The 25,591-nt window shown below is 47.4% G+C and overlaps 1 protein-coding gene across 1 annotated transcript in view; it reads right to left on the reverse strand.

Annotated features, from left to right (window-relative positions):
* LOC119973590 (zinc transporter 10-like) overlaps positions 1-24,805 on the reverse strand; it is a 39,524-nt gene extending 14,719 nt beyond the window's left edge. Inside the window, exons 1-3 of the mRNA XM_038811958.1 lie at positions 23,886-24,805; positions 23,320-23,394; positions 16,806-17,045 (exon numbers count right to left, since the gene is read on the reverse strand). Coding sequence (XP_038667886.1) covers positions 16,806-17,045; positions 23,320-23,394; positions 23,886-24,321 — 751 coding nt within the window. The 5' untranslated portion in view covers positions 24,322-24,805. The remainder of the gene's footprint in view (positions 1-16,805; positions 17,046-23,319; positions 23,395-23,885) is intronic.
* Positions 24,806-25,591: the final 786 nt, after the last annotated feature.

The raw sequence follows: 25,591 nt of genomic DNA on the forward strand, positions 1-25,591 counted from the left end.
GGATGTGGGTGGTGAGGACCACCGGTGCCCCCGCTGACTATACCTGCAGGAAGTGCTCCCAACTCCAGCTCCTCAGAGACCGTGTTAGGGAATTGGAGCTGGAGCTGGATGAACTTCGGATCATCCGGGAGGCAGAGGGGGTTATAGAGAAGAGTTACAGGGAGGTAGCCACACCCAAGGTACTGGACAAGAGTAGCTGGGTTACAGTCAGGGTAAAGAAAACGAACGGGCAGACAGTGCAGGGATCCCTCATGGCCGTTCCCCTTCAAAACAAGTATACCGTTTGGATGCTGTTGGGGGGATGACCTACCGGGGTAAGGCCCTAGCGTCCAGGTCTCTGGCACTGAGTCTGGCTCTGGGGCTCAGAAGGGAAGGGGGGAGAATAGAAAAGCAATAGTAATAGGAGATTCAATGGTAAGGGGAATAGATAGGAGACTCTGTGGTCACGAGCGAGACTCCCGGAAGGTATGTTGCCTCCCGGGTGCCAGGGCCAGGGATGTCTCGGATCGTGTCTTCAGGATCCTGAAGGGGAAGGGTGAGCAGCAAGAAGTCGTGGTGCACATTGGTACCAACTACATAGGTAGGAAAAGGGGTGTGGATGTAATAAATAAGTTTAGGGAGTAAGGCTGGAAGTTAAAAGCCAGGACAGACAGAGTTGTCATCTCTGGTTTGTTGCCTGTGCCACGTGATAGCGAGGCTAGGAATAGGGAGAGAGCGCAGTTGAACACGTGGCTGCAGGAATGGTGCAGGAGGGAGGACTTCAGGTACTTGGATAATTGGAGCGCATTCTGGGGAAGGTGGGACCTGTACAAGCAGGACGGGTTGCATCTGAACCAGATGGGCACCAATATCCTGGGAGGGAGGTTTTCGAGTACTCTTCGGGACGGTTTAAACTAATTTGGCTGGGGAATGGGAACCAGATTTGTAGTCCAGCAACTAAGGAAGCCGATATTCAGGACGCCAAAGCATGTAGTGATGCAGTGGGGAAGGTAACACTGACAAAGTAGAGTACTTGCAGGCACGGAGATGGGTTGAAGTGTGTATACTTCAACGCAAGAAGCATCAGGAATAAGGTGGGTGAACTTAAGGCATGGATCGGTACTTGGGACTACGATGTGGTGGCCATCACAGAAACTTGGATAGAAGAGGGGCAGAAATGGTTGTTGGAGGTCCCTGGTTATAGATGTTTCAACAAGATTAGGGAGGATGGTAAAAGAGGTTGGGGGGTGGCATTGATAATTAGAGATAGTATAACAGCTACAGAAAGGCAGTTCGAGTAGGATCTGCCTACTGAGGTAGTATGGGTTGAAGTCAGAAATAGGAAAGGAGCAGTCACCTTGTTGGGAGTTTTCTATAGGCCCCCCAATAGCAGCAGGGATGTGGAGGAACAGATTGGGAAACAGATTTTGGAAAGATGCAGAAGTCACAGGGTAGTAGTCATGGGTGACTTCAACTCCCCACACATTGAGTGGAAACTCTTTAGATCAAATAGTTTGGATGGGGTGGTGTTTGTGCGTGTGTCCAGGAACCTTTTCTAACACAGTATGTAGATTGTCGGACCAGAGGGGAGGCCATACTGGATTTGATACTTGGTCATGAACCAGGGCAAGTGATAGATTTGTTAGTGGGGGAGCATTTTGGAGCTGGTGACCACAATTCTGTGACTTTCACTTTAGTAATGGAGAGGAATGTGTGGGGTTACTGGGTTATGGGGATAGGGTGGAGGTGTTGACCTCGGATATGGTGCTGTTTCCAAGAGCCGGTGCAGACTCGATGGGCCAGGTGGCCTCCTTCTGCATTGTAAATTCAATGATAATCTATGATTAATCTAGGACAAAGGTTCGGCACAACATCGTAGGCCGAAGGGCCTGTTCTGTGCTGTAATATTCTATGTTCTATGTTCTATGCTTAATACCTTCACACTCTGGTACCATGTAATGTTCCTGTTGAATTGCCTCATTTATTACAAAAACACCTGTAGTTGAAGATATAAATGATTTATTAACATTAACTGGCGATAAACTATATAAAAGGCAACAGATGGGACCCCATGCCAAAATCGTGTTTGGCCAAAATCAGGCCCGGTGCTGGTCCAGCAATTCTAGGGACCCGAGAATCGGCATGTTCGCAGAATACTCCGCACGGCTGGGGGGCCATTGCCAGAGGCCCGCCCAACGATGCTCAGCTCCCAACCGGCCAAGTTCCCGATAGTGTGGTTCTAACCACCTATCGCCATTTAGGAAGCTCGCATGGCAGCTGCAGACTCAGTCCGTGGCCGCCCTGGTGGGAAGCGGGGGGATCTGGCTCCGGGAGGGCCTATGGGCAGCTGGGGGACAGATCGGGCCGGTCTGATATTCGGGCACACAGCCAATCGGGGGGCCTACATTCCACAGCTGCCTCCACAGGCCCAGTCCGCCATGGCGCGCGGCGCAGCCGCTGGAGTCCGTGCAATGCGCATGGGCGGACTCCAAACCGGAAGTGCGGGGGCCCGTATCCGCAGCTAAAGCTGCATGAATCACTCTGGGTTCCTGCTAGCCCCCTGAAGGTGAGTGAATTAGCTGACCTTTTTTACCGGAGACTCGGGTGTGAAACGTCAGCTCCATTTTGGGAGAATCCTGCCCATGGTCAAAGAAACAAATTAAGTCAGTGTCCAGCGTTTGGCAAGTTTTGTTCCAGATGCAAAGGAAAAATCATTTTGCTCAGAATTATTACTCTAAGCACAACCCCAGACCATTCAGCACAATGGAAGACACAGTCTCCAGTGATGAAACATCATTGTTTGTTGGAGTTATAACACAGAAGAATAAAGTTTTGGAGACATCAAAAAATGCTCCAGCAGCACTTTAAAAAATGCAAACTAAAACTTCATTTAAAATAAATGAGGTTTATGAGGACAAATGGCTTCTACCACTTGAAGTGAAATGTACAGTGGTCTGATTGAAGATATACACTGGTGCCAAAGCCAATTTAATAAGCATGACTGATTTAACAAATCTAAAAATTCAACCAATTAGAAGAAATCACAAAATATCTCAGAGAGATTATAATAGTTCACGTGTTAAATGTTATGGTGCCTGTGACCTGAGTGTGGTATTCGGAACACAGTTTATTGCGTCCCATTCTGTAATGTATCCAAAGGCTTGGATTCATTATTAGGTGATCAGTCCTGAGAAGAATTGGGTCTAGTGCAGTTGGTATATAGCATCCACAAGGGATTGGATCAACACTCCCAACAATTCAGGGAACATTATCAGCAAATTCAGCGATGTGTTCACAGGTTTTGGTACGCTACCATTCACCTACAAGATACAACTCAAAGAGGGTGCAAAACCTGTGATACAGGCACCAAGAAGATTACCTGCACCTCTTTGGGATCATCTCAAAAGGAGCTAGACAGAATGACAAAATTAAAAGTAATCAGAAAAATAGAAAAACCTACCAACTGGGTAAGTTCCATGGTATGTGTAAAGACAAAGAAAGGCAACATTTGCATATGCATGGGTCCCAAAGATTTTCATGAGAATATCAAAAGAGAACATTACCAATACCAAAGCGTGAGGATGTCACATCTGAGATGGCTGGTGCACAATTCTTTACGAAACTTGACAAATCTCAGGGTTTCTGGCAACGAAAGCGAGAGGAGCATAGTACAAAGTACTGCACTTTTAATATGCCATTTGGATGGTACTGCTTTCTGAGAATGCAATTTGGCATAATTTCGGCATCAGAAATTTTTCACCGTGCCATGGAGCACATAATCAAACACATCGAAGGTGTACATGTGTACGTGGATGATATCATCATTTGGGGCTCAACCATAGCAGAGCACAATACGAGGTTGTTTAAAGCTCTAACGAGCGTCAGGAGAAATGGGCTGAAGCTCAACAATCAAAAGTGCCGATTTGGACTAACTGCGGTCACATTCCTAGGTGGCAAGTTCTCATCACATGGCATTGAACCTGACAAGCCATTCTCAACACTGCAAAACCACATGACACGAAAGCCATCTTAAAGGTAATGGGTATGATTAATTTTACAGGGAAATTCATTCCAAACCTGTCAGTACAAACAGCACAGCTATGTGACCTCCTGCACAAGACAACAGATTTCACTTGGGATGAGCAACATGAGCAAGAGTGGAAGAAGCTCAAGACTTCACAAACCACCACGCCAGTTCTCACATTTTTGACCAATCTAAGCAGATTACAGTGCCAACAGATGCGTCCAAAGATGGTCTGGGAGAAGTTCTTCTGCAACTCGAGCATGACGATTGGAAACCAGTTGCGTATGCCACACAATCCATGATGACAACAGAGCAGAAGTACGCTCAAATCGAAAAAGTTGTGGCTTTGGAAATTCCACAACTATGTCTGTGAGCTTCCAACTTTCACAGTTGAGACAGATCATCGTCCTTTGGTTAACATCATCAAAACAAATCTCAACCACATGTCTCTGAGCATTCGGAGGTTGATAATGAAGTTACAACGCTATTACTTCAATTTCATCTACACACCAAGCAAATATTTGTTCTTAGCAGATGCATTATAAAGAGCGCTGATGCAAAGTCTTGGTGGTGAGATTGCTGAGGATGTAGACCTGCATGTCAATCTTCTTTCCACACTACTACCAGTATCAGAAGTAAAACTACATGAGATCCAAGAGACCAGGAAGGATCAAACTCTTCAAGAGATGATGATAAACATCAGCTCATACTGACCCAGAGGTAAACGTATGGAGTTCTCCAATATGAGAATTGGCCTCCGTATCATTAATGGTGTGGGACTTTGTTTGAGCACTATAGTCATAACCGCAATCTCTTTGGAAGGATGTACTGAAGAAGATACACGAAGAACATCTTGGGATTGAAAAATGTAAACAGAAACCTGGTGACTCTGATTATCGGCCAGGTATAAACCAAGATATTGAAAGGATGGTCAGTTGTTGTGACACATGCCAGACACATCGTTGTAAGCAAACAAGAGAACCTATGCAAATTTACCTACGGCACCACGACAGAAAGTAGCTATGGATCTCTTTCACCTACGAGGGAAAGATTCTTTAATGATCATCGAGTATTTTTCAAACTATCCCGAAATGGTCCCTACTGTCAAACGTAATGGCAAGCAGTGTAATACTGCATACCAAGTCAATTTTTTCTAGACACGGAATTCCGCAAGTCATCGTGAATGATAATGGCCCTTGTTTTAGCTGTAAAGAGTGGCAACACTTCGCAGTCATGTATGATTTCAATCACGTCACGTTGAAGTCCGTTGTACCCTCAAGCCAATGGAAAAGCTGAAAAGGGTGTACATATTGTTAAGCAATTGTTTTTTTTTTTTTAAATAATTTTTATTGAGAAATTTTGATTTTATACAACATTGACGCACCTTAGTAAAATACCGAAAATAACAATAATATTAACAATCATATACATTCGCCCCATCCCCATGAACAACCCAGCATTTTAACAACAACGCATATTAACACACTATAAAGTTACAGAATAAACACTACAATAATGCACACCCCCCCCCCCCCCCCCCCCCCCCCCCCGGGTTGCTGCTGCTATTGACCCAGTTACCTATCTCTGAGCCAGGAAGTCCAAAAAAGGCTGCCATCGTTTATAGAACTCTTGTATTGATCCTCTCAGGGCAAATTGACCTTTTCCAATTTTATAAATCCCGCCATGTCACTGATCCAGGTCTCCACACTTGGGGGCCTTGCATCCTTCCATTGTAACAGAATCCTTCGACGGGCTACTAGGGACGCAAAGGCCAGGACACCGGCCTCTTTCGCCTCCTGCACTCCGGGCTCTACCGCAACTCCAAAAATCGCGAGTCCCCACCCTGGTTTGACCCTGGATCCAACCACCCTCGACACCGTCCCCGCCACCCCCTTCCAGAATTCTTCCAGTGCTGGGCATGCCCAGAACATATGGGCGTGGTTCGCAGGACTCCCCGAACATCTGGTGCACCTGTCCTCACCCCCGAAGAACCTACTCATCCTAGTCCCGGACATGTGGGCCCGGTGCAGCACCTTAAATTGGATGAGACTAAGCCTTGCACATGAGGAGGAAGAGTTGACTCTCTCCAAGGCATCCGCCCAAGTCCCGTCCTCTATCTGCTCCCCGAGTTCCTCCTCCCATTTAGCCTTCAGCTCCTCCACTGACGACTCCTCCACCTCCTGCATTACCTTATAGATGTCAGACACCTTCCCTCTCCTACCCACACCCCCGAAAGCACTCTGTCCATCGCCCCCTGCGAGGGCAGCAAAGGGAATCCCTCTACCTGTCGCCTAGCAAACGCCTTTACCTGCAGGTATCTGAACATGTTCCCCTGGGGAAGGCCAAATTTATCTTCCAGCTCCCCCAGGCCCGCAAACCTCCCGCCAATAAACAGGTCCCTCAATTTGCTGATGCCCGCCCTTTGCCACCCCCTGAATCCCCCATCCGTGTTCCCCGGGATGAACCGATGGTTGCCACCCAGTGGAGCCTCCATCAAGCCCCCTGTTTCCCCCCGATGCCGTCTCCATTGTTCCCAGATTCTTAGGGTCGCCGCCACCACCGGGCTCGTGGTAAACCTCTTAGGGGAGAGCGGCAACGGTGCCGTTACCATGGCACCCAGGCTCGTACCTCTACATGACGCCATCTCCATTCTTTTCCACGCCGCCCCTCCCCCCTCCATCACCCATTTACGCACCATTGACACATTGGCTGCCCAATAGTACCCCAGAAGGTTGGGCAGTGCCAGCCCACCTCCATCCCTTCCTCGCTCCAGGAACACCCTCCTCACTCTCGGAGTCCCATGTGCCCACACAAAACTCAGAATACTGCTAGTCACTCTCCTAAAGAAGGCCCTGGGGATAAATATGGGCTGACCACTAGAAAAGGACTGAAAAAGGAACAAGAACCTCGGAAGCACTGTCATTATGACGGACTGCACCGTCCCCGCCAACGACAATGGCAGCATGTCCCACCTCCTGAATTCCTCCTCCATCTGATCTACCAGCCTGGTAAAGTTATGCTTGTGGAGAGTCCCCCAGTCCCTGGCCACTTGCACCCCCAGGTACCTAAAGCTCTCCCCTGCCCGCCTAAGCGGGAGCCTACCAATTCCTTCCTCCTGGTCTCCAGGGTGCACCACAAACACCTCGCTCTTGCCTAAGTTTAATTTATAACCTGAGAAGGTCCCAAACTCGGCTAGTAACTCCATCACTCCCGGCATCCCTCCCACCGGGTCCGCCACATACAGTAACAGGTCGTCGGCATACAACGACACCCTATGTTCCTCTCCACCTCGCACCAAGCCTCTCCACCTCTCTGAATCTCTCAATGCCATCGCCAGCGGCTCGATTGCCAGTGCAAACAACAAGGGGGACAAGGGGCAACCCTGCCTGGTCCCTCGGTAAAGCCGGAAGTACTCCGACCTCCTCCTATTCGTAGCCACGCACGCCATTGGGGCCTCATATAACAGCCTTACCCATCTAATGAACCCTTCACCAAATCCAAACCTCCCCAACACCTCCCATAGGTACCCCCACTCCACTCTATCGAAGGCCTTCTCCGCATCCAGTGCCACCACTATCTCTGCCTCCCCCTCAATCGCCAGCATCATAATGACATTCAGCAATCTCCGCACATCGTGTTCTCAGCTGCCTTCCCTTCACAAAACCTGTCTGGTCCTCGTGCACAACCCCTGGCACACAGTCCTCTATCCTGGTAGCCAGGATTTTTGCCAGCACCTTAGCGTCCACGTTGAGGAGAGATATGGGCCTGTATGAACCACACTGCTGGGGGTCCTTGTCCTTCTTTAAAATTAACGAGATCAGCGCCCGTGACATCGTCGGGGGCAAAGTCCCCCCCTCCCACGCTTCATTGAGTGTTCGCACCAGCAAGGGGCCCACTAGATCCACAAACTTTTTATAAATTCCACCGGGAACCCATCCGGCCCCGGTGCCTTCCCTGACTGCATCTGCCCGATCCCCTTAACTAGCTCCTCCAGCTCAATCGGCGCACCCAACCCCTCCACCCTCTCCTCCTGCACCTTCGGGAAAGAAAGCCCGTCAAGGAACCTCTCCATTCCCCTCCTCTCCCCCGTTGGCTCCGACCGGTACAGTTCCCCGTAAAATCCTTGAAGACCTCATTCACCTCTACCCCCTTCCGCACCACATTCCCACTCTTATCTCTCACTCCAGCAATCTCCTTAGCCGCATCCCGCTTACGCAGCTGATGAGCCAGCATCCTACTCGCCTTTTCACCATGTTCGTACACTGCCCCTTGTGCCTTCCTCCACTGTGCCTCCGCCTTTCTAGTGGTCAGCAAATCAAATTTAGCCTGCAGGCTGCGCCTCTCCCCCAACAGTCCCTCCTCTGGTGCCTCTGCATACCTCCTGTCCACCTCCAGCATCTTTCCCACCAGTCTATCCCTCTCACTCCTTTCGCTCCTCTCCCTGTGTGCCCGGATGGATATCAGCTCCCCACGAATTATTGCCTTCAGGGCTTCCCAGACCATCCCCACCTGAACCTCCCCCGTGTCATTCACCTCAAGGTACCCCTCAATACTTGCCCGGACCCTCCTACACACCTCCTCCTCCGCCAACAACCCCACATCCAACCGCCACAACGGACGTTGGTCTCGCACCTCTCCCATCTCCAACTCTATCCAATGCGGAGTGTGGTCGGAGATTGCAATGGCCGAATACTCGGCCTCCTCCACTCTCGGAATCAGTCCCCTACTCACCACGAAGAAATCTATCCGAGAGTAGACCCTATGTACGTGGGAGAAGAAAGAGTACTCGCGTGCCCTCGGCCTTACAAACCTCCATGGATCCACCCCACCCATCTGGTCCATAAACCCTCTCAGTACCTTGGCTGCCGCCGGCCTCCTACCCGTCCTAGAGCTGGACCGATCCAGTGAAGGATCCAACACCGTATTAAAGTCCCCCCCTATGATCAGACCTCCCGCCTCCAGATCCGGGATCCGTCCCAACATACGCCTCATAAAGCCCGCATCGTCCCAATTTGGGGCATACACACTAGCCAGTACCACCTTCTCTCCTTGTAGCCTGCCCCTAACCATCACATACCTACCCCCCTTATCCGCCACCACCTCCGATGCCTCAAACAACACATTTTTCCCCACCAGAATCGCCACTCCCCGGTTCCTCACATCCAACCCCGAGTGGAAAACCTGCCCCACCCATCCCTTCCTCAGGCGGACCTGGTCCGCCACCCTCAGGTGGGTCTCCTGAAGCATTGCCACATCCGCCTTTAGCCCCTTCAGGTGAGCCAGTACCCTCGACCGCTTCACCGGCCCATTCAACCCTCTCACATTCCAGGTGACCAACCGGATCAGAGGGCGTCCCGCCTCCCTCCCCCGTCGGCTAGCCATAGCCCGTTGACTGCCCGCCCCAGGCCAGCACCCCCTGCTCGACCCCGTCCCCATAGCGACAACCCCTCACCTCTGTCCCCCCAGCCCCCACCAGCTCCTTCTTGACCCTACCAGCAGCAACCCGGTATTCCCCTTTCCCCCCCTCCCTTCCCCCCCAGGCTAGGAACCCTCCCAGCCGCGAACCGTCCTCCATTGTACTTCCGTGGGTCAGCTAACTTCTGCTGACCCCGGAAAGTCCCGCCAATAGCCCGACCCCTCCCGAAGTGGGATCATCCCCCAATCTATCCCTCCTCCTGGCACCGCTCCAGCGCGGGGAAGAACCAGTTAAGGCCCCGCCTCCCCCGTCACCATCTCCACCCCCCAGCCCCGCAGCACAGGAAACCAGAGGAAAGCCCGCGCTTTTGCACTGCCCCACCACACCCTTCTGACGCAGCTCCTAAATATCAGCCCCACTCCATACCCCCACTCCGGCATAGAATACAACATGCACCCCCGACCCTCCCCTCAAGATACACAACCCAGACAATGTCCCACAGCACAAAAACAAAAACATAGCAGAACAACCCCTCCGTAAATAACCATATCAAAATTGCAAAAGTACTAAAACAAGAAGAAAACAACAGAAGAAAAAGAGAACACAGCAACAGCAGAATCCAGCACTAATATCTTACAGCCGACCTCGCAACCCCCAACCCCTAGTTCAAGTCCAGTTTCTCCGTCCGCACGAAGGCCCACGCCTCCTCCGGGGAATCGAAATAATGGTGCCGGTCCAAATAAGTTACCCACAGGTGCGCGGGCGGCAACATTCCGAACTTTATCTTTTTTCTATAAAGCACCTCTTTCGTCCGATTAAATCCGGACCGCCGCTTAGCCACCTCCGCACTCCAGTCCTGGTAGATCCGCATTACCCCATTCTCCCAATTGCTGCTCTTCACCTTCTTGGCCCAGCGCAGCACGCACTCCCGATCACTGAACCGGTGGAACCTCACCAGCACCGCACGCGGGGGTTCATCTTCCTTGGGCCTCCTGGCCAGCACCCTGTGCGCTCCCTCCAGCTCCAAGGGCAGATGGAGAGATCCGGCCCCCACTAGCGAATTCAGCATTACAGCCACATAGGCTGTCAGGTCCGATCCCTCCAGCCCCTCTGCAAGGCCCAAGATCCGCAGGTTTTTCCGCCTCATGCGGTGATCCAGCTCCTCAAAGCGTTCCTGCCACTTCTTGTGGAGTGCTTCGTGCCCCTCCACCTTACTCACGAGGACCACGGCCTCCTCCTCTCGTTCAATGGCCTGCGTCTGCAACTTCTTGATGGCAGCACCCTGGGTGGACTGAATCTCTGACAGCCTTCTGTTCGTTTCCTGCAGAGAGCTCAGTACTTCATCCTTGAATTCTTTAAAGCAGCGCAGGAGATCAGTTTGTTGTTCCTGGGCCCAGAGTCTCCATTCCTCTGGAGCTCTGTCGGCGGCCATCTTGGATCCCTTCCCCCGTTTTTTCTGAGGAGCTGCTTCTGTTTTTTCCCCCTTTCCACTCCGAGTTCGAGTCATGGACTGGAGGGAAAGTCGTTCAGCACACCTTCCCCCACCGGGAGACGTCGAAAAATTTCCGTTTTGGGCTCTCAAAAGAGCCGAAAAATCTCTTTAAAACGGGAGCTCCCAAATGTGTGGCTTACTGATCCATCACAGCCACCGGAAGTCGTTAAGCAATTGTTGAAGAAAATAATGGACAGCCAATCTGATCCATATCTCGCAGTATGAGTTACAAAGCATCACCATTGTCATATGGTAGATCGCCAGCAGAGTTACTCATGAATAGAAGGTTGCGTACCACGCTTCCATACTTGGCAAAGGAGAATACAGTGGTACTGCAGGAAATGCAAAACATTAAAGAGAAACAAAAGCAGATATATGGTAGAGTATCTAGAACTTTGCTACCTCTGAGCAGTGATGACATTGTGAGAGTAGAAGACTCAGGTAATTGGTCAAAAAAAGCTACTGTACTTGAAGAAGTAGCACCTCGTCCCTACTTTATACAGAGGATGGCTTAGTTTTCAGAAAAAATCATCACGCACCCTTGAAAACGAGAGAAGACTTTCACAACAACGTGATGGATGACGAATCTACATCAGCGTCAACATCTGCTGCAATGTCAGATAGCTCAGCAGTTCATGTACTAAATGATCTGTTTGAGCTGCACGTAGAAAAATACTTTTCTCTGTACCTCGGTACACGTAGCAAGAAACAATTCCGAATCCAAATCCAGTTCCTGAGTGTGAGAATGTCATGGAGAACATTGAATCTACAAGTTCTCAGCAGCAAGGTCAAACTTTGAGAAGACTTTTCTTTGTTCTTGTTCTTTGACCAGAGTCAGAAGAAAACCTGATCGAGGGCAGCACGGTAGCATTGTGGATAGCACAATCGCTTCACAGCTCCAGGGTCCCAGGTTCGATTCCGGCTTGGGTCACTGTCTGTGTGGAGTCTGCACATCCTCCCCATGTGTGCGTGGGTTTCCTCCGGGTGCTCCGGTTTCCTCCCACAGTCCAAAGATGTGCAGGTTAGGTGGATTGGCCATGATAAATTGCCCTTAGTGTCCAAAATTGCCCTTAATGTTGGGTGGGGTTACTGGGTTATGGGGATAGGGTGGAGTTGTTGACCTTGGGTAGGGTGCTCTTTCCAAGAGCTGGTGCAGACTCGATGGGCTGAATGGCCTCCTTCTGCATTGTAAATTCTATGAATATTCTATGACTCAATTTGTAGATTTGGACTATTTGTACATACTATACTCACTGTTCTTGTATATATACATGTCTCTATATGTATATTTGTTAAACCAGTTTTTAAAATAATAATACTGTTAGGATCACAGGCTCATGATATCACATGTAAATATACTGATCATAATGTATTAATTTATTCTTTCAAAGAAAGGGGATGCAGTGATAGCATGATTGTGTTGTAATTCACCGACAGACCACTTATTAGTCTTACTCGTAAGTGAATGTAAAATCAGCTGACCAGACACTGGCTGGAGGAAGTAAAAGAGAGAGCTTGCATATGGATGATTTTGTTGTTGTTCGTCTTGTATATAGTTTACCCCCAGTTAATGTTAATAAATTGTTTATAACTAACTACAAATGTTCTTGTAATAAATCAGGCCACCCAACAAGAACATTACAGGAAAGACCTCTTGGTCGTGAAGCCCAATTAATAAGCTGTCTTACAGACTTGCTTCAATGTGTAAATTGAACATAGCATAGATTCTCCCACCCAAAAACTTAAGGAAGGAATTTTTAATACCTCTTTGCCCCAGCCCTGTCTGTAGTCAGGCCAACGATAAGGGAGAGCTCAGCATGTCCCTCGTTCACTGCCAGTCCAAATCAATGCAGCACGGTTCAATTCCCGTATCAGCCTCCCCGAACAGGTGCCGGAATGTGGTGACTAGGGGCTTTTCACAGTGACTTCATTGAAGCCTACTCGTGACAATAAGCGATTTTCATTTCATTTTCATTTTTCAATTCTACTCCCCTAGCCGTGGAACTGGCTTCACCTGGAACCTGTTGTTTTTGGGGGTACTGCGTGGCAAAGGTATATGCCAATCCCATCAGCGTATTCGAAGAACTCTCCTAAATTTGGGACGTTATCACTTATAAAATAACGTACCTTTTCAAAGCTGAAGCTTGTGTAACAGGCTTATTTCATCGTTTTCCACTCAAGGTGAAATAAAGCAGTCGATGCCCTGAGGCACCCACAGATCAAGAGAAGTTACACCACAAAGCAGTTTATTAGCCTTCCTATTTAGAGCAAACAATATTTAGATAATTGTGGGGGCAATTCTCCAGCTGCTCTGCACCTGGCGCAAATCCCGCCATGTTAGGAAATTTCTGGGAGAGGCCTGAAATGGGATTTGTGCTAAGCGCAAAACAATTTGCGATGTTCCCGGGCCCTCCCAGCAGGCGTAATCAAGTTCACGCCCAATGAGTGAGTGAATCTGATGACCATTCATTTAAATATATTTTAATATTCAAAATCAGTTTAATGCCGAACCTTCCGGTAACGTGCAACGTTCCCACTGCCGGCGGCACATTACGCCGGTGGGAATCACTACTGGCCCCCGCAAACTGAGACCAGATAGGATGAACATGCTGGGAGGCTCGGGAGCCATTGAAGCCCCTGGTGGTCGGGGACATGGCAGGATAGTGCCCTAGCACTGCTCCCTAGTACCGCCAGTTGACAGTGGCTGTGCCAGGTTGGCACTTCCAAGTTGGCACTGCCAAGGGCCAGGCTTGAAGGGGCTAGCACATATAGGGCGGACCCCAATGCAGACGATCTATGTTCGGTGGGTCAGGCCAGCGATCTATGTTCGAGAGGGGACATGCCATTAGTGAAGGGGGTTGACCCAATGGCCATGTAGTGGGGGGGGGGTCTTTAATTTCACTCTGAGTTCAGTGCATCCTTCAAAAATTGCGACCCTATTTCTGTGAAGCCAGGCTTGTTGGCATGTTTAGACCCCGCCCCTCACAATGGTGCAAAATTAGTCTGTCTGTTTCAAAGCAAATAACCACATGAGGGAACACACTTTTGCTGTCTCAATACCTGTGGCTCTATTTTCAAACAATTAATACAGTGTCCTGCAAAAATGGAATAGTCTGAATTAGTTAAGAAAAATTCACAATATCACAGTGAATTAATCCAGTCTTACATCAAATCTTCGAAGATGTCTGAAATCACGTCAAAGGAAATGGATTATTTTTCAAGCACATCCACATATTATTTTGGCAAAATGCAAGTCAATTTGTACATGCAAACAACAAATGAGATAAATAGCCAGCTAATCTGTTGTGGATGGTTGATGGAGAAATATGGGTGCGGCTCCTTGAAGACTTTTCTATCGAGCTTGGAATTATATTTGATCCTGAGATGAGCTTCCAACCACTTATTTATACTATCATTAAGACTGCCCATTTCCATCTACGTCACATCCCCCAATTTCACCCTCTTGGCTCACTTGCTGCTCAAACTTTCATTCATTCCTTTAGTTATCTCTAGACTGAACTATTCCAATGAACCCCTGGCTGCTCTCCCACATTCTGCCCTCCATAAACGTGAGGTCATCCAAACCTTTGTTCCCTGTGTCTTAACTCTCACCAAGTCCCATTCATCAGTCACCTCTGTGTTCGCTGACCCACAATCAAGAATGGTCTTGATATTTCAATTTTTATCCTTGTTTTCAACCCCCACGATCTCTGTGACCTCCTCCAGCCCCACGAACCGTCAGCACATCTGGGTTCATCTAATTCTGGCCTCTTGAGTATCCTTAATTTTAATCATTCCACCATTGCCTGTCGCACCTTCAGTTGCCAAGGCCCCACGTTCTGGAATACCCTCCCCACACCTCTCCACCTCTGTACCTTGTTTTCCTCCTTTAAGACACCCCTTGAAATCTACTTCTTTGACCAAACTAACCTAATCATACGACCTTATGTCTCTGTATGCAGCTCAGTGACACATTTTGTTTTGAAACACTCCTGCGAAGGGCCTTGGGGCATTTTATTACATGAAAGACATTCTACAAAAATAAATTGTTGTTATAGGCAGGCAGGCAAGGTCTCCGTTTAAGTTGCCATCTGAAAACACAGCATCTACAAGAATGCAGCACTCCTCGAGTCCTGCAATAAAGTGCTACCCAAGTTAACATGCTGGAGTGGGCCTTATGTGATAAGCTTTTGAAATTTCAACAACTAATTCACACCTACCCTAGAAAACTGGAAGGAAAAAGAGAGATCATGACAACTTCCCACATATACAACTATTACAGCAAACTAATGGTGAATTTCCCTTTTACACTCACTCAAATAGACTGCTGCTCTTGAAAGAGTTTTTAATCCCCATAGGAATTATGTAGAAACCCCTCCCCCTCTGACATTTCGTGCTGAAGCTTTTGTAACCTTTCTCAGGCACGCTGGTGGATTAAGATGCTATTGAACTCCTGTTGAAAGAAATGGCAAAATACTGTTTTTCTACGAAAAATAAGAGAATGACCATTTTTCTTTGTGCTAATCAGAAACCAAACAAAATCACATACTTAGAAATCATTCATTTTAAAGTCCAAGCTCACACAATGTTGTCAATTACAGAAGAAAATAATCCTCATTCGTTAATCCTCAAAATGCCTGGAAATGCAATCACTGCACATTAATAATTTGGATTTAAATTAAAACAATATAACTGGAATGAATTATGCCGTTGTGCTTACTTGCGGAACCAGTAATATTTCCTTGCTGAACTGCAAAGTCTCAGTCTGCTTTTTTTTCCCCCTTTCTGACTAGCAGCCTCAGAGGCAAGGGGCTCTGGCCCAGATTGGACGGCTGGCCCCATCTACACTGGAAATTCTGCACCATTGCCTGTAAGAGTGATTGATCTCTGCATGCTTATCTCACCATGTAAAGTGAACACCATTGGAAAAGTGAATTTCCAGCACTGGTTTTCAGTTCACCAACCTCTGTGAAGGAATAGAAGGGGGTTGGTGGCACAGTGGTATTGGCACTGGACTAGTAATCCAGAGACCCAGGGTAATGCTCTGGGACCCAGGTTACAATCCCACCATAACAGATGGTAAAATTTGAATTCAATAAAAATCTGGAATGAAAAGTTGAATGATGATCATGAAACCATTGCCGATTGTCGGAAAAACCCATCTGGTTTACTAATGTCCTTCCCTTCCTTTACGGAAGGAAATCTGTCATCCCTACCTCGTCTGGCCTACACATGACTCCAGATCCACAGCAATGTGATTGACCATGAAATGCCCTCAGACATGGGCAATAAATGCTGGCCCAACCAGTGATGCCCACAACCCTCCTATGACTGAATTTTAAAAATACCTCGCCGGACTTGGATTCAGAACCCGCGTGAAATAACATTTCCTTTCCCTGTGGTCTCTGCACTTTAAATCTTTCTTCTCTCTATCCCTCTTTTACCGTGTGAATGCAAAGAAGGAAACATTGCAAAACTCCTCCCACGTTTCATGTGTGTAAAAATAAACTACCCTTCTAAGTTCATTCTATCTTGAGTTGGCTGTGGGAATATTCATAGAAAATTGGATCACAGCAAAACTGAGAGATTAGAAAATACGCCGTCACTTATTGAAGTGGAAACAAATCAAAAATCAAAAACACTTTCCTCTTTATGGATGGGTGATGAGAGGAGAAATTAGTGCTGTTTAAATTAACGCCCTTTCTGTCCATGACACTTTAATTTGTTTTCAGCTAGTTTAATGTTAGGCAACTTGGGACAGGTTAAATGTGGTATCAGACCCTGGATTTAGAAAGTAATTTTCTTACGTATGGGATATGAATTTCCAATTTTAATAAGAGCTCCAATCCATAACTCATGTTAATTAAACCTATAGAGTAAACAGATTAGCTTACCCAAATCAAGAAGTTTGATCCCATTGGGTACCATCTGGAGCAGAATAATTGCTGTTTCTTTTACGAGTGGGAAAGCAGATGATAGAACTATTATGACCATGATGATTGTCAGACTCGGATCCACATAGCATTCCCAGTTACAGATTTCATCTTCATCAAGTGGAAGTAGATAGAAGACAGTAGCAGCGACGACCACCACCACAGAACCCAATGCATCGCCCATTACTTGTAGAAGAACACCTGGAAAATAAGTATTTATTAGAGACTTAATTCTTGGAAAGTACAATAAAATCACCTTGCTTCACTAGCCAGTGAGCATTGCTAATCTAAAATTGGCTCTGTCCCCTTACAGTAATGTAATTGTAGTCCAGGACAGTTTTACCTAATACTATACGTAAGAAAATGTAATGGATTAGGAAAGACTTATTGACTCATTGAAGCTTGCTCTTCCAGTACACTGAATTACCCAGTCTACCAGCCAATTTCATTTTGAACTCATACAAAGGATGGAACTTTAACATAGGTGAGCGCATAGGTTTCAGGACTGGTGGACGGGGCGGTGATGGTGGTGGTGGGGGGGGGAAATGTGTAGGGAGGCTGAACTCATCAAAAATATCAGCCAGTCAAAAGGCCAGCTCCGACACATTGGCTCCCATGCTTAACTGCAGCATGTTAGGCAGTGTGCGAGAAAGCCCATCAGGGAAGGCAGACTCAATTTCATTATGTTAATTGCTCAATTGCAGCAATATTAACGTGGGTGCTGGACTTTAATTTTGGTTCGTGGGCCTCTTGTACCTCACCAGTGAAATCAAGGTGAGAAGATAGCTCCTATTGAGGAGGCTGAAGCCATGGCAGGGAAATCTGTCAAAGTGTGTTGAGCACTCACAGCTACTTGTGTCAAAGAGGTTAGTACGCAGTACTTGTGCAGAGAGATGCACATGGTCTGTACTTTGGAGCTCTGATCAATCGTATAGCAAGAGTTCGGTTTAAACCATAGAACATAGAACACTACAGCGCAGTACAGGCCCTTCGGCCCTCGATGTTGCGCCGACCTGTGAAACCATCTGAAGCCTATCTGACCTACACTATTCCATTTTCATCCATATGTCTATCCAGTGACCACTTAAATGCCCTTAAAGTTGGCGAGTCTACTACTGTTGCAGGCAGGGCGTTCCACACCCCTACTACTCTCTGAGTAAAGAAACTGCCTCTGACATCTGTCCAATATCTATCACCCCTCAATTTAAAGCTATGTCCCCTCGTGTTGGTCATCACCATCTGAGGAAAAAGACTCTCACTGTCCACCCTATCTAATCCTCTGACTATCTTATATGTCTCTATTAAGTCACCTCTCAGCCTTCTCCTCTCTAACGAAAACAACCTCAATTCCCTGAGCCTTTCCTCGTAAGACCTTCCCTCCATACCAGGCAACATCCTAGTAAATCTCCTCTGAACCCTTTCCAAAGCTTCCACATCCTTCCTATAATGTGTGTTACTGTGGAATTCAAATGAAGACCAAGGTGACCACCAACAGAACCAGCAACACCAGCAGCAGTATCATGTGTAGCAGGAACTGCACCAAGAACAGCCTGCTGTTCACAGGCCTGTTGGTCCATGGGAGAGGGGTATCAGCAGAGAGATGCAGCTCTTTGGAGGTCAGACACAATGCTGACAGAAGATAAGCTTTGTTTTCATGTCAGAAAATAGTGTTTTAGAAGGCTCAGGACTTGCAGTCAGGTGATGGCTGACATTTCCAGCCTGCTGGAATAAGACCTGCTGCTGCCTGAACATCGTGGCCACTCTTTGCCAGTGACTGTCAAAGCCACCACATCCCTCAACCCTTATCCCCTAGATCCTCCCAGGGCTCAGCTAGAGACATTTGCAGGATTTCACAGTCAACAGTGTACAAATGCACAAGACAGCTGAGATGAACAAAGAACAAAGAAAAACTGCAGCACAGGAACAGGCCCTTCGGCCCTCCAAGCCTGCGCCGATCCAGATTCTCGATCTAAAACTGTCGCCTATTTTCTAAGGATCTGTATCCCTCTGCTCCCGGGTTATTCATGTATCTGTCTAGATACATCTTAAATGACGCTATCGTGCAACCTCCACCACCTTCGCTGGCAACACGTTCCAGGCACCCACCACCCTCTGCGTAAAGAACTCTCCCTGAAACTTTTCCCCTCTCACCTGGAACTCATGGTCCCTAGTAATTGAGTCCCCCACTCTGGGAAAAAGCTTCTTGCCATCCACCCTGTCTGTACCTCTCATGATTTTGTAAACCTCAATGAGGTCTCCTCTCAACCTCCGTCTTTCTAATGAAAATAATCCTAATCTACTCAACCTCTCTTCATAGCTAGCACCCTCCATACCAGGCAGCATCTTGGTGAACCTCCTCTGCACCTTCTCCAAAGCATCCACATCCTTTTGGTAATATGACGACCAGAACTATACGCAGTATTCCAAATGTGGCCAAACCAAAGTCTTATACAACTGTAACATGTCCTGCCAACTCTTCTACTCAATACCCCTTCCGATTAAGGAAAGCATGCCGTATGCCTTCTTAACCACAAGATTGTGTTCATGCACATTCTTTGGCCGAGACCTCTGCACTATACCTAATCCAGGAGCTTGTTTGATTCTTACCATGAGTGTAAAGCGAAAATAAATTACACATCGCCACCTCTTACACTGCACTGCTCAAAATTAGGCAGCAGAGAAGTGAAAAGTATTAAAAATAAAATGGTTTTGTATAACGGAAACTCAGTGATTTCATCCTAGCACTGGCAATGAAGATTATTGAGAATGTGGTATGGCTGCATTTTTGAATTCATGTCGATAAAACCTGTATCGCAATAGATATATATTAAACTTAACTATTAACTGTCACTGATTACAAGCTGAATAAAAATATATATATTTTAAATATCATATATGGCTGCATAGTTAAATTACATGTTCAAAGAGTGTTCTAAAATTATATGGGTGAATTTGTGAAGAGTAGCCATGCATAGATAATGGGTATTGACGCCAACGGCGAATCCGTGGACTTTCACAACAGAAAAGCGAGCACCACACCTGGACCGATTCCACTACTATTGAGGGGCTAGCACTGGTGCCGTGTCGAGTGCAATCAATTCCAATAAAAAACAATGCGGGAATCGCCGGATCGTGACTGACAGTCGGGAGGCTGACAAGCTGCAGCCGCACATACACATTAATCTCCCCACACACACACACTCATCCCAGCCAACAAGATGGCACTTGTTGCGCTGGAGTGTACCATACAGCTGAAGAGTCGGTTGGGTCCAGAGGGCACCCAGGAGGTGCCTGTGGGGGGGGGGGGGGGGGGGGGGGCATGTATAGACCCATGGCACTAAGTTCAAAGTGGGCTGTTAGTGATGTGTGCAGCTGCATGGCTGTCTTGCGGCTGCGGCAATAGTGTTCAATGCTCGTCCACCCTGACCCCACAGCCCACCCCCTGGCGACCCCCACTACTACCCCAGCCCTGGTAGAGGCCCGCCCAGCCAGCGGCACAACTGTCAGCACACTATGGCGATGTTGGACATTCTCCGTACCCCCTCTCTCTCCCTCAGCAGCCGCCACGCCGGTTTCACGATTTTTAAAAGCACAAGTCAACCACGTCATTGGGAACTCGGCCCATCAGAGGCAGAAAATCGTGGTGGCCCCGGAGACTGCTAATGATATACAAACGGTGTCTACTGTACGTGTGTTCTGGAAGGCATTGATGCCACATTTGAGGTATTGGAGCATTTGTGATTTTGGCATTGGGACTGATTCTCCGACAAATCGCCTTTCCCAATTTTGACGTCGGCTAACGGAGAATCCCGCCCAATGAATAATCACAAAATGAATGTCAAATTAGATACAAGTTGGGATTCAAGGTAATGTTTGCTATTACAGCATGAGGAATTTGTGAAGTATCAAACAGGAAATGCTGTACTCAGCAGGTCTGGCAGGATCTGTGGAGAGAAACAAAGTTAACATGTCATGTTAAGGTCTATGCACAGGGCTAAATCGCTGGCTTTGAAAGCAGACCAAGCAGGCCAGCAGCATGGTTTGATTCCCGTAACAGCCTCCCCGAGCAGGTGCCAGAATGTGGCGACTAGGGGCTTTTCACAGTAACTTAATTTGAAGGCTACTCGTGACAATAAGCGATTTTCGTTGCATTTCATTTCATCAATTTGAAATGTTAACTTTGCTTCTTTCCACAACCGCTGCCTGACATGATGAGTTTTCCAGCAATTTCTGTTTTTATTTCCGGTTTCTTAACACTATGGTTTATAAAGGCATGCTATGAACTCAGTTGTACTTTTTACTTCTCTCTAAAAGTTCCCTAATCTTATGAAATCTTTTGGGGCGGCACGGTGGTGCAGTGGTTAGCACTGCTACCTGACGGCAGCGCGGACCCCAGTTCAATCCCGCCCCCGAGTCATTGTCCGTATACAGTTTGCACATTCTCCCCATGACTGCGTGGGTCTCACCCCCACAACCCAAAGATGTGCAAGGTAGGTAGATTGACCACGCTAAACTGCCCTTTAATTGGGGGAAAAAGAAGAATTTGGTACTCTGAATTTATTTTTTTTAAAATCTTATGCTATCTTTTAAGGTTCATTCACTTTTATTTCAACCAACTCTGATTTCTCTTCAGTATTCCAGCTTTTCTCCAAGGTACAATATTTTGTAAAGATCCTTCCATTACAATTTGGCAAATTGATCCTCCAGCATTCCTTTGAAGCCTCATGATTCCAGGTTCCACTCTCCTGTGCAGTGGCTTAAAAGATCAGAAAACACCCTTGGTTTCTGATAACTCACTGCTTTGGTTTCAAACTGCATCCGTACTGGTTACTTCCAAAACTTGACTGCAAATGTCATTAACTCCCTTTAATTGAGAGGATTGCTGCAAAGTTCTTCTTTTCGCTTCCAGTTAAACAAATCTTCCAGTTGTTTTTTCTTCCCCTTTACCAACTTTGTCTTATACTAAATGCCAACTCATGCCAAGGGTCCTTAGGCAGCACCTTACAAACCCACAACCATTACCATCTAGAAGGACAAGAGCAGCAGATATCTGGGAACACCACCACCTGGAGAACCCCCTCCAAGTCACTCACCAACCTGTCTTGGAAATATATCACTGTTCCTTCACTGTCGCTGGGGCAAAATTCTAGTACTCCCTCCCTAACAGCACAGTAGGTGTACCTACACCTCAGGGACTGCAGTGGTTCATGAAGGCAGCTCACCACCACCTTCTGAAGGGCAACCAGGGATGGACAATAAATGCTGGCCTAACCAGCAATGCCCACATCATGAATGATAGACATAGCATTTATTCTACTTCAAGTGTAGGTCTGACCTTACCTCTTGACACGCAAGGAGTTACAAGCTACATAAGACCCAAAGCTGAACAGTCTCTTAGCTGCTTTTCCCAGCATCAATGGAGTCTTGCCTGCTGCCTATGCATTAACTGAATTCACAGAGATAAACTCCACCCATCGCTATAGCAATTTAATACACAAGATCTGTTCCTGGGTAGAAATGCAAATGATGTACCTTTTAATTCCAAAGCTTTCCTTAATTTGGGGAAAGCACATCTATAACATATTTTTACTGGAATAATTACAGATGTCATGTCTCCACTTCTTCAACCAAGTAAGCCTGCCATTTTAAACTCTTGCCCTTTTATTCTGACTTTATCGCGTTAATGCAAGCTGGTTTAACTCTGTGGTTTGTCAGCCCCTAGATGTTTAACAGGTATTTCCCACTGAACTTTGTTTTAATAATCTTACATGCAAAAAGCTATATCTCTAAAACATAAACTTTGACATTAGGCATAAATAACACCATGTAATGGTAGAACTCCATAAGAAACTAATTTATTGTGCTTCACTTAAGCACTTAACGAGCAAATTTTCCATGATGTTCATAATGAACCAACTGTTGGACAATTAAGGTAACAGCCCTCAGAATGTATAATAATTAAACTTTGTGTGGTCAGTTAAATCTACAGTTTAGCAGAATACATTGTTGGATGCTCTAAAACCCCTACTGTTATAAAACAATATATCATCCCACTTACTGAGACAAATGTCACAGGAGATTTGGGCGAGTATTTTGAAATGCTGTGTAAAATGATGCTGAATTGGAGGCTTTTGTTCTTCGACACTTCGGACTATTCAGAAGTTGCTTACTGTACTATGGATGTGTCTCTTGCCCAAACCCTGTGAAAAAAAAAGATGTGGTGTGCCCTACATGTTCAATACTAAATGTCCGAAAAGAGGAATGTGAGGAACTATTTAATTGCTCATAATTCGCTTTATTCATCAACTGAACATTGCTGCATTGGGGCTGGTGGCAGGGTGTGGCAAAACAAAATCTGAGGGTGCACTCTCATGGCAGAGTTTAGGCAAACGATGAACGGGCTAAGTATTGGAGTGAAGATGCCGAGCACATAGCCTAGTCACCCTGACTGTGACACTCTCCGGCATTGTCTCACCTCGGATGTTCAAAGCCGATGCAGCTGTTGACGCGGTGTTTTCTCTTTGTCCTTCGGTGCCGGTTGCCAGGCGACCTAACAAAAAAAAACACAAAATTCGATGATGGGGCACCCTCTTTACGGAGGAGGCTGGAAGCTTGAGAAGCTCTCGAGATGGGCTGGCACTAATACATGGCACCGAAACACTACTCATTCAAATTGTTTTTTAAAAGATGCTCCTATATATGGGGGCACGGTCCGATCACAGTTCTGGAATAAAGCATTGCACAATGACTGCAAAATTACAAGCAGAGGGAAAAATGCACAAATGCGTGCACAATAAACGGAGGCGGTGTGAAATGCTTGATAGGATGACTGGTCCATAGCAGTGGGTGCGTCCATCCTGGCAGACATCCTATCGCCCCCAGGGCCTGTAATTTGTACTGAGAGATTGATTATCCCTGAGCAGTGAGCTCCGAAATATTGTCCCTGTCACAGCGTTGTTCAATTTGACATTAAACACCAGGCGGGATTCCTGTTTGGTTGTGTGTGTGTGTGTGTTTGAACAAAATCCTCAAGTCATCTACCTGTTGGATCGCTGGAGATTTTCCTCTTGAAGCAACAGTCCTGGAAGAGGATCAGCCCGACGATGTTCACAGCCAGTCCCAGGGCGCCCACGATCAGCACCAGCTCCACGTCGTCCATCCTCTTCGGCTTGAGCAGCCGGATGATGGCCTCGGTGAAGACGGTGAAGGTGAGCGCGGCCAGGAAGACGGCGTTGGCCAGCGCGCCCACCACCTCGGCCCTGGCGAAGCCGTACGTGTTGCGATGGTGCCGCTGGATATGCGACACTGTGGCCGCCGTCAGGCCGATGACCAGCGAGATCAGGTCGGACAGCATGTTGAAGGAGTCGGACACCAGCGCGATGGAGTTGCCCAGGTGGCCGGACACCAGCTCCACCAGGAAGAAGCCGCCGGTGATCACCAGCATGAAGATCAAGCGGCAGTTCCTGCATCCCGCCATGGTGTCTGCAAGAGGCGGGAGGCGGGCGAGTGCGGCGCCTTGTGCAGCCTAAACAAACATCGCCCCTGTACGGCAAGTCAAGTGTTACCCAGAGAGTTATTGATTGTGCCTATCCCTATCCTGGGGTTTATCCACATCCCACCCAATCCAGTGGAGGATTGCGTGTTAAAATATGGGGAAGACCGCCTCAAAACCACATTCCTCAAGCCCAGAATAATCTGAAGCAAATCTTTTCACTATTTTGTGTGGGGGGGGGATGTTTTTTCTAACGTCAATATAAAAACACACTGTCCCGTAAACCTGTGCGCCTTTACGAATGGATACAACGCGCGATGCCCAGCCTCATTGTAGTGGCTGTTTTGAAAAGTGAAAAGACAATCGTGCCGGGAACCCACGTCGATTTATCGATTGAATTGATGGTGAAGCAGTCAGAGGTTTAACGGTGATGAAAGATATCAGCGGAAATTGCTGGGCACACTTTTCAGCAGGTCGACGAGCAGCCTAGGGGAGAGGGGAATAAGGGTAGTTTTTGAGGGGATGTGGTGGGAAATGCTTTACGACTCCGGCCACATTGGCGGGCAGCAAAATATTGGAGATTAACACTGGGCAGAAGGGGCAACGTTCCTGTCTGCCAGCAATTTTCCCGAGGACCGGCTGCAATTAGTGTCGGGAGCGGAGCTATAGTTGAGGGTTGCAAAGACTTGCTTTTTTCTACAGCGCTTTTCAATCTCTATCCGTGCCATTCAAAGTCTAATAAAGTAAAATTGCCATTGTCCCAGGTGACCATAGGCTGCTTTCCCCTTTGAGGGGGAGAGCTGACTGGTGGTGACTTAACCCGAGGATCATCACACTTCAGATAAGGGGCAGGGTTGTGAAGGGAGGGCGATTGTGGGGATTCAGTAATGGTAATGGCATTGAACGTCGAGGGGCAGTGGTTAGATCCTCTCTTGTAGCAGATGGTCATTGCCTGGCACTTGTTTGGCGTTGTTAGGGAGGGAGTTCCAGGAATTTGATCCAGTGACAGTGAAGGAACGGAGATATATTTCCAAGTCAGGATGGTTAGTGACTTGGAGAACGACCAGGTGGTAATGTTCTCAGTGAGAGTAACCAGAGAATAATTTGTTTCATCCAGTGAGGGATAAATATTGACTAGGGACACTGGGGATTCTCCCAAACAGCATATTGGTCACGCACAATGGCAGGAGATCATCAGTGGAGATGGGGCAAGATTGGTGGGTGGGGGTGGGGGTACATGGTCATTGTTATATCA

Source organism: Scyliorhinus canicula, chromosome 1 (genome assembly GCF_902713615.1).
Source record: "Scyliorhinus canicula chromosome 1, sScyCan1.1, whole genome shotgun sequence".
Taxonomy (NCBI): domain Eukaryota; kingdom Metazoa; phylum Chordata; class Chondrichthyes; order Carcharhiniformes; family Scyliorhinidae; genus Scyliorhinus; species Scyliorhinus canicula.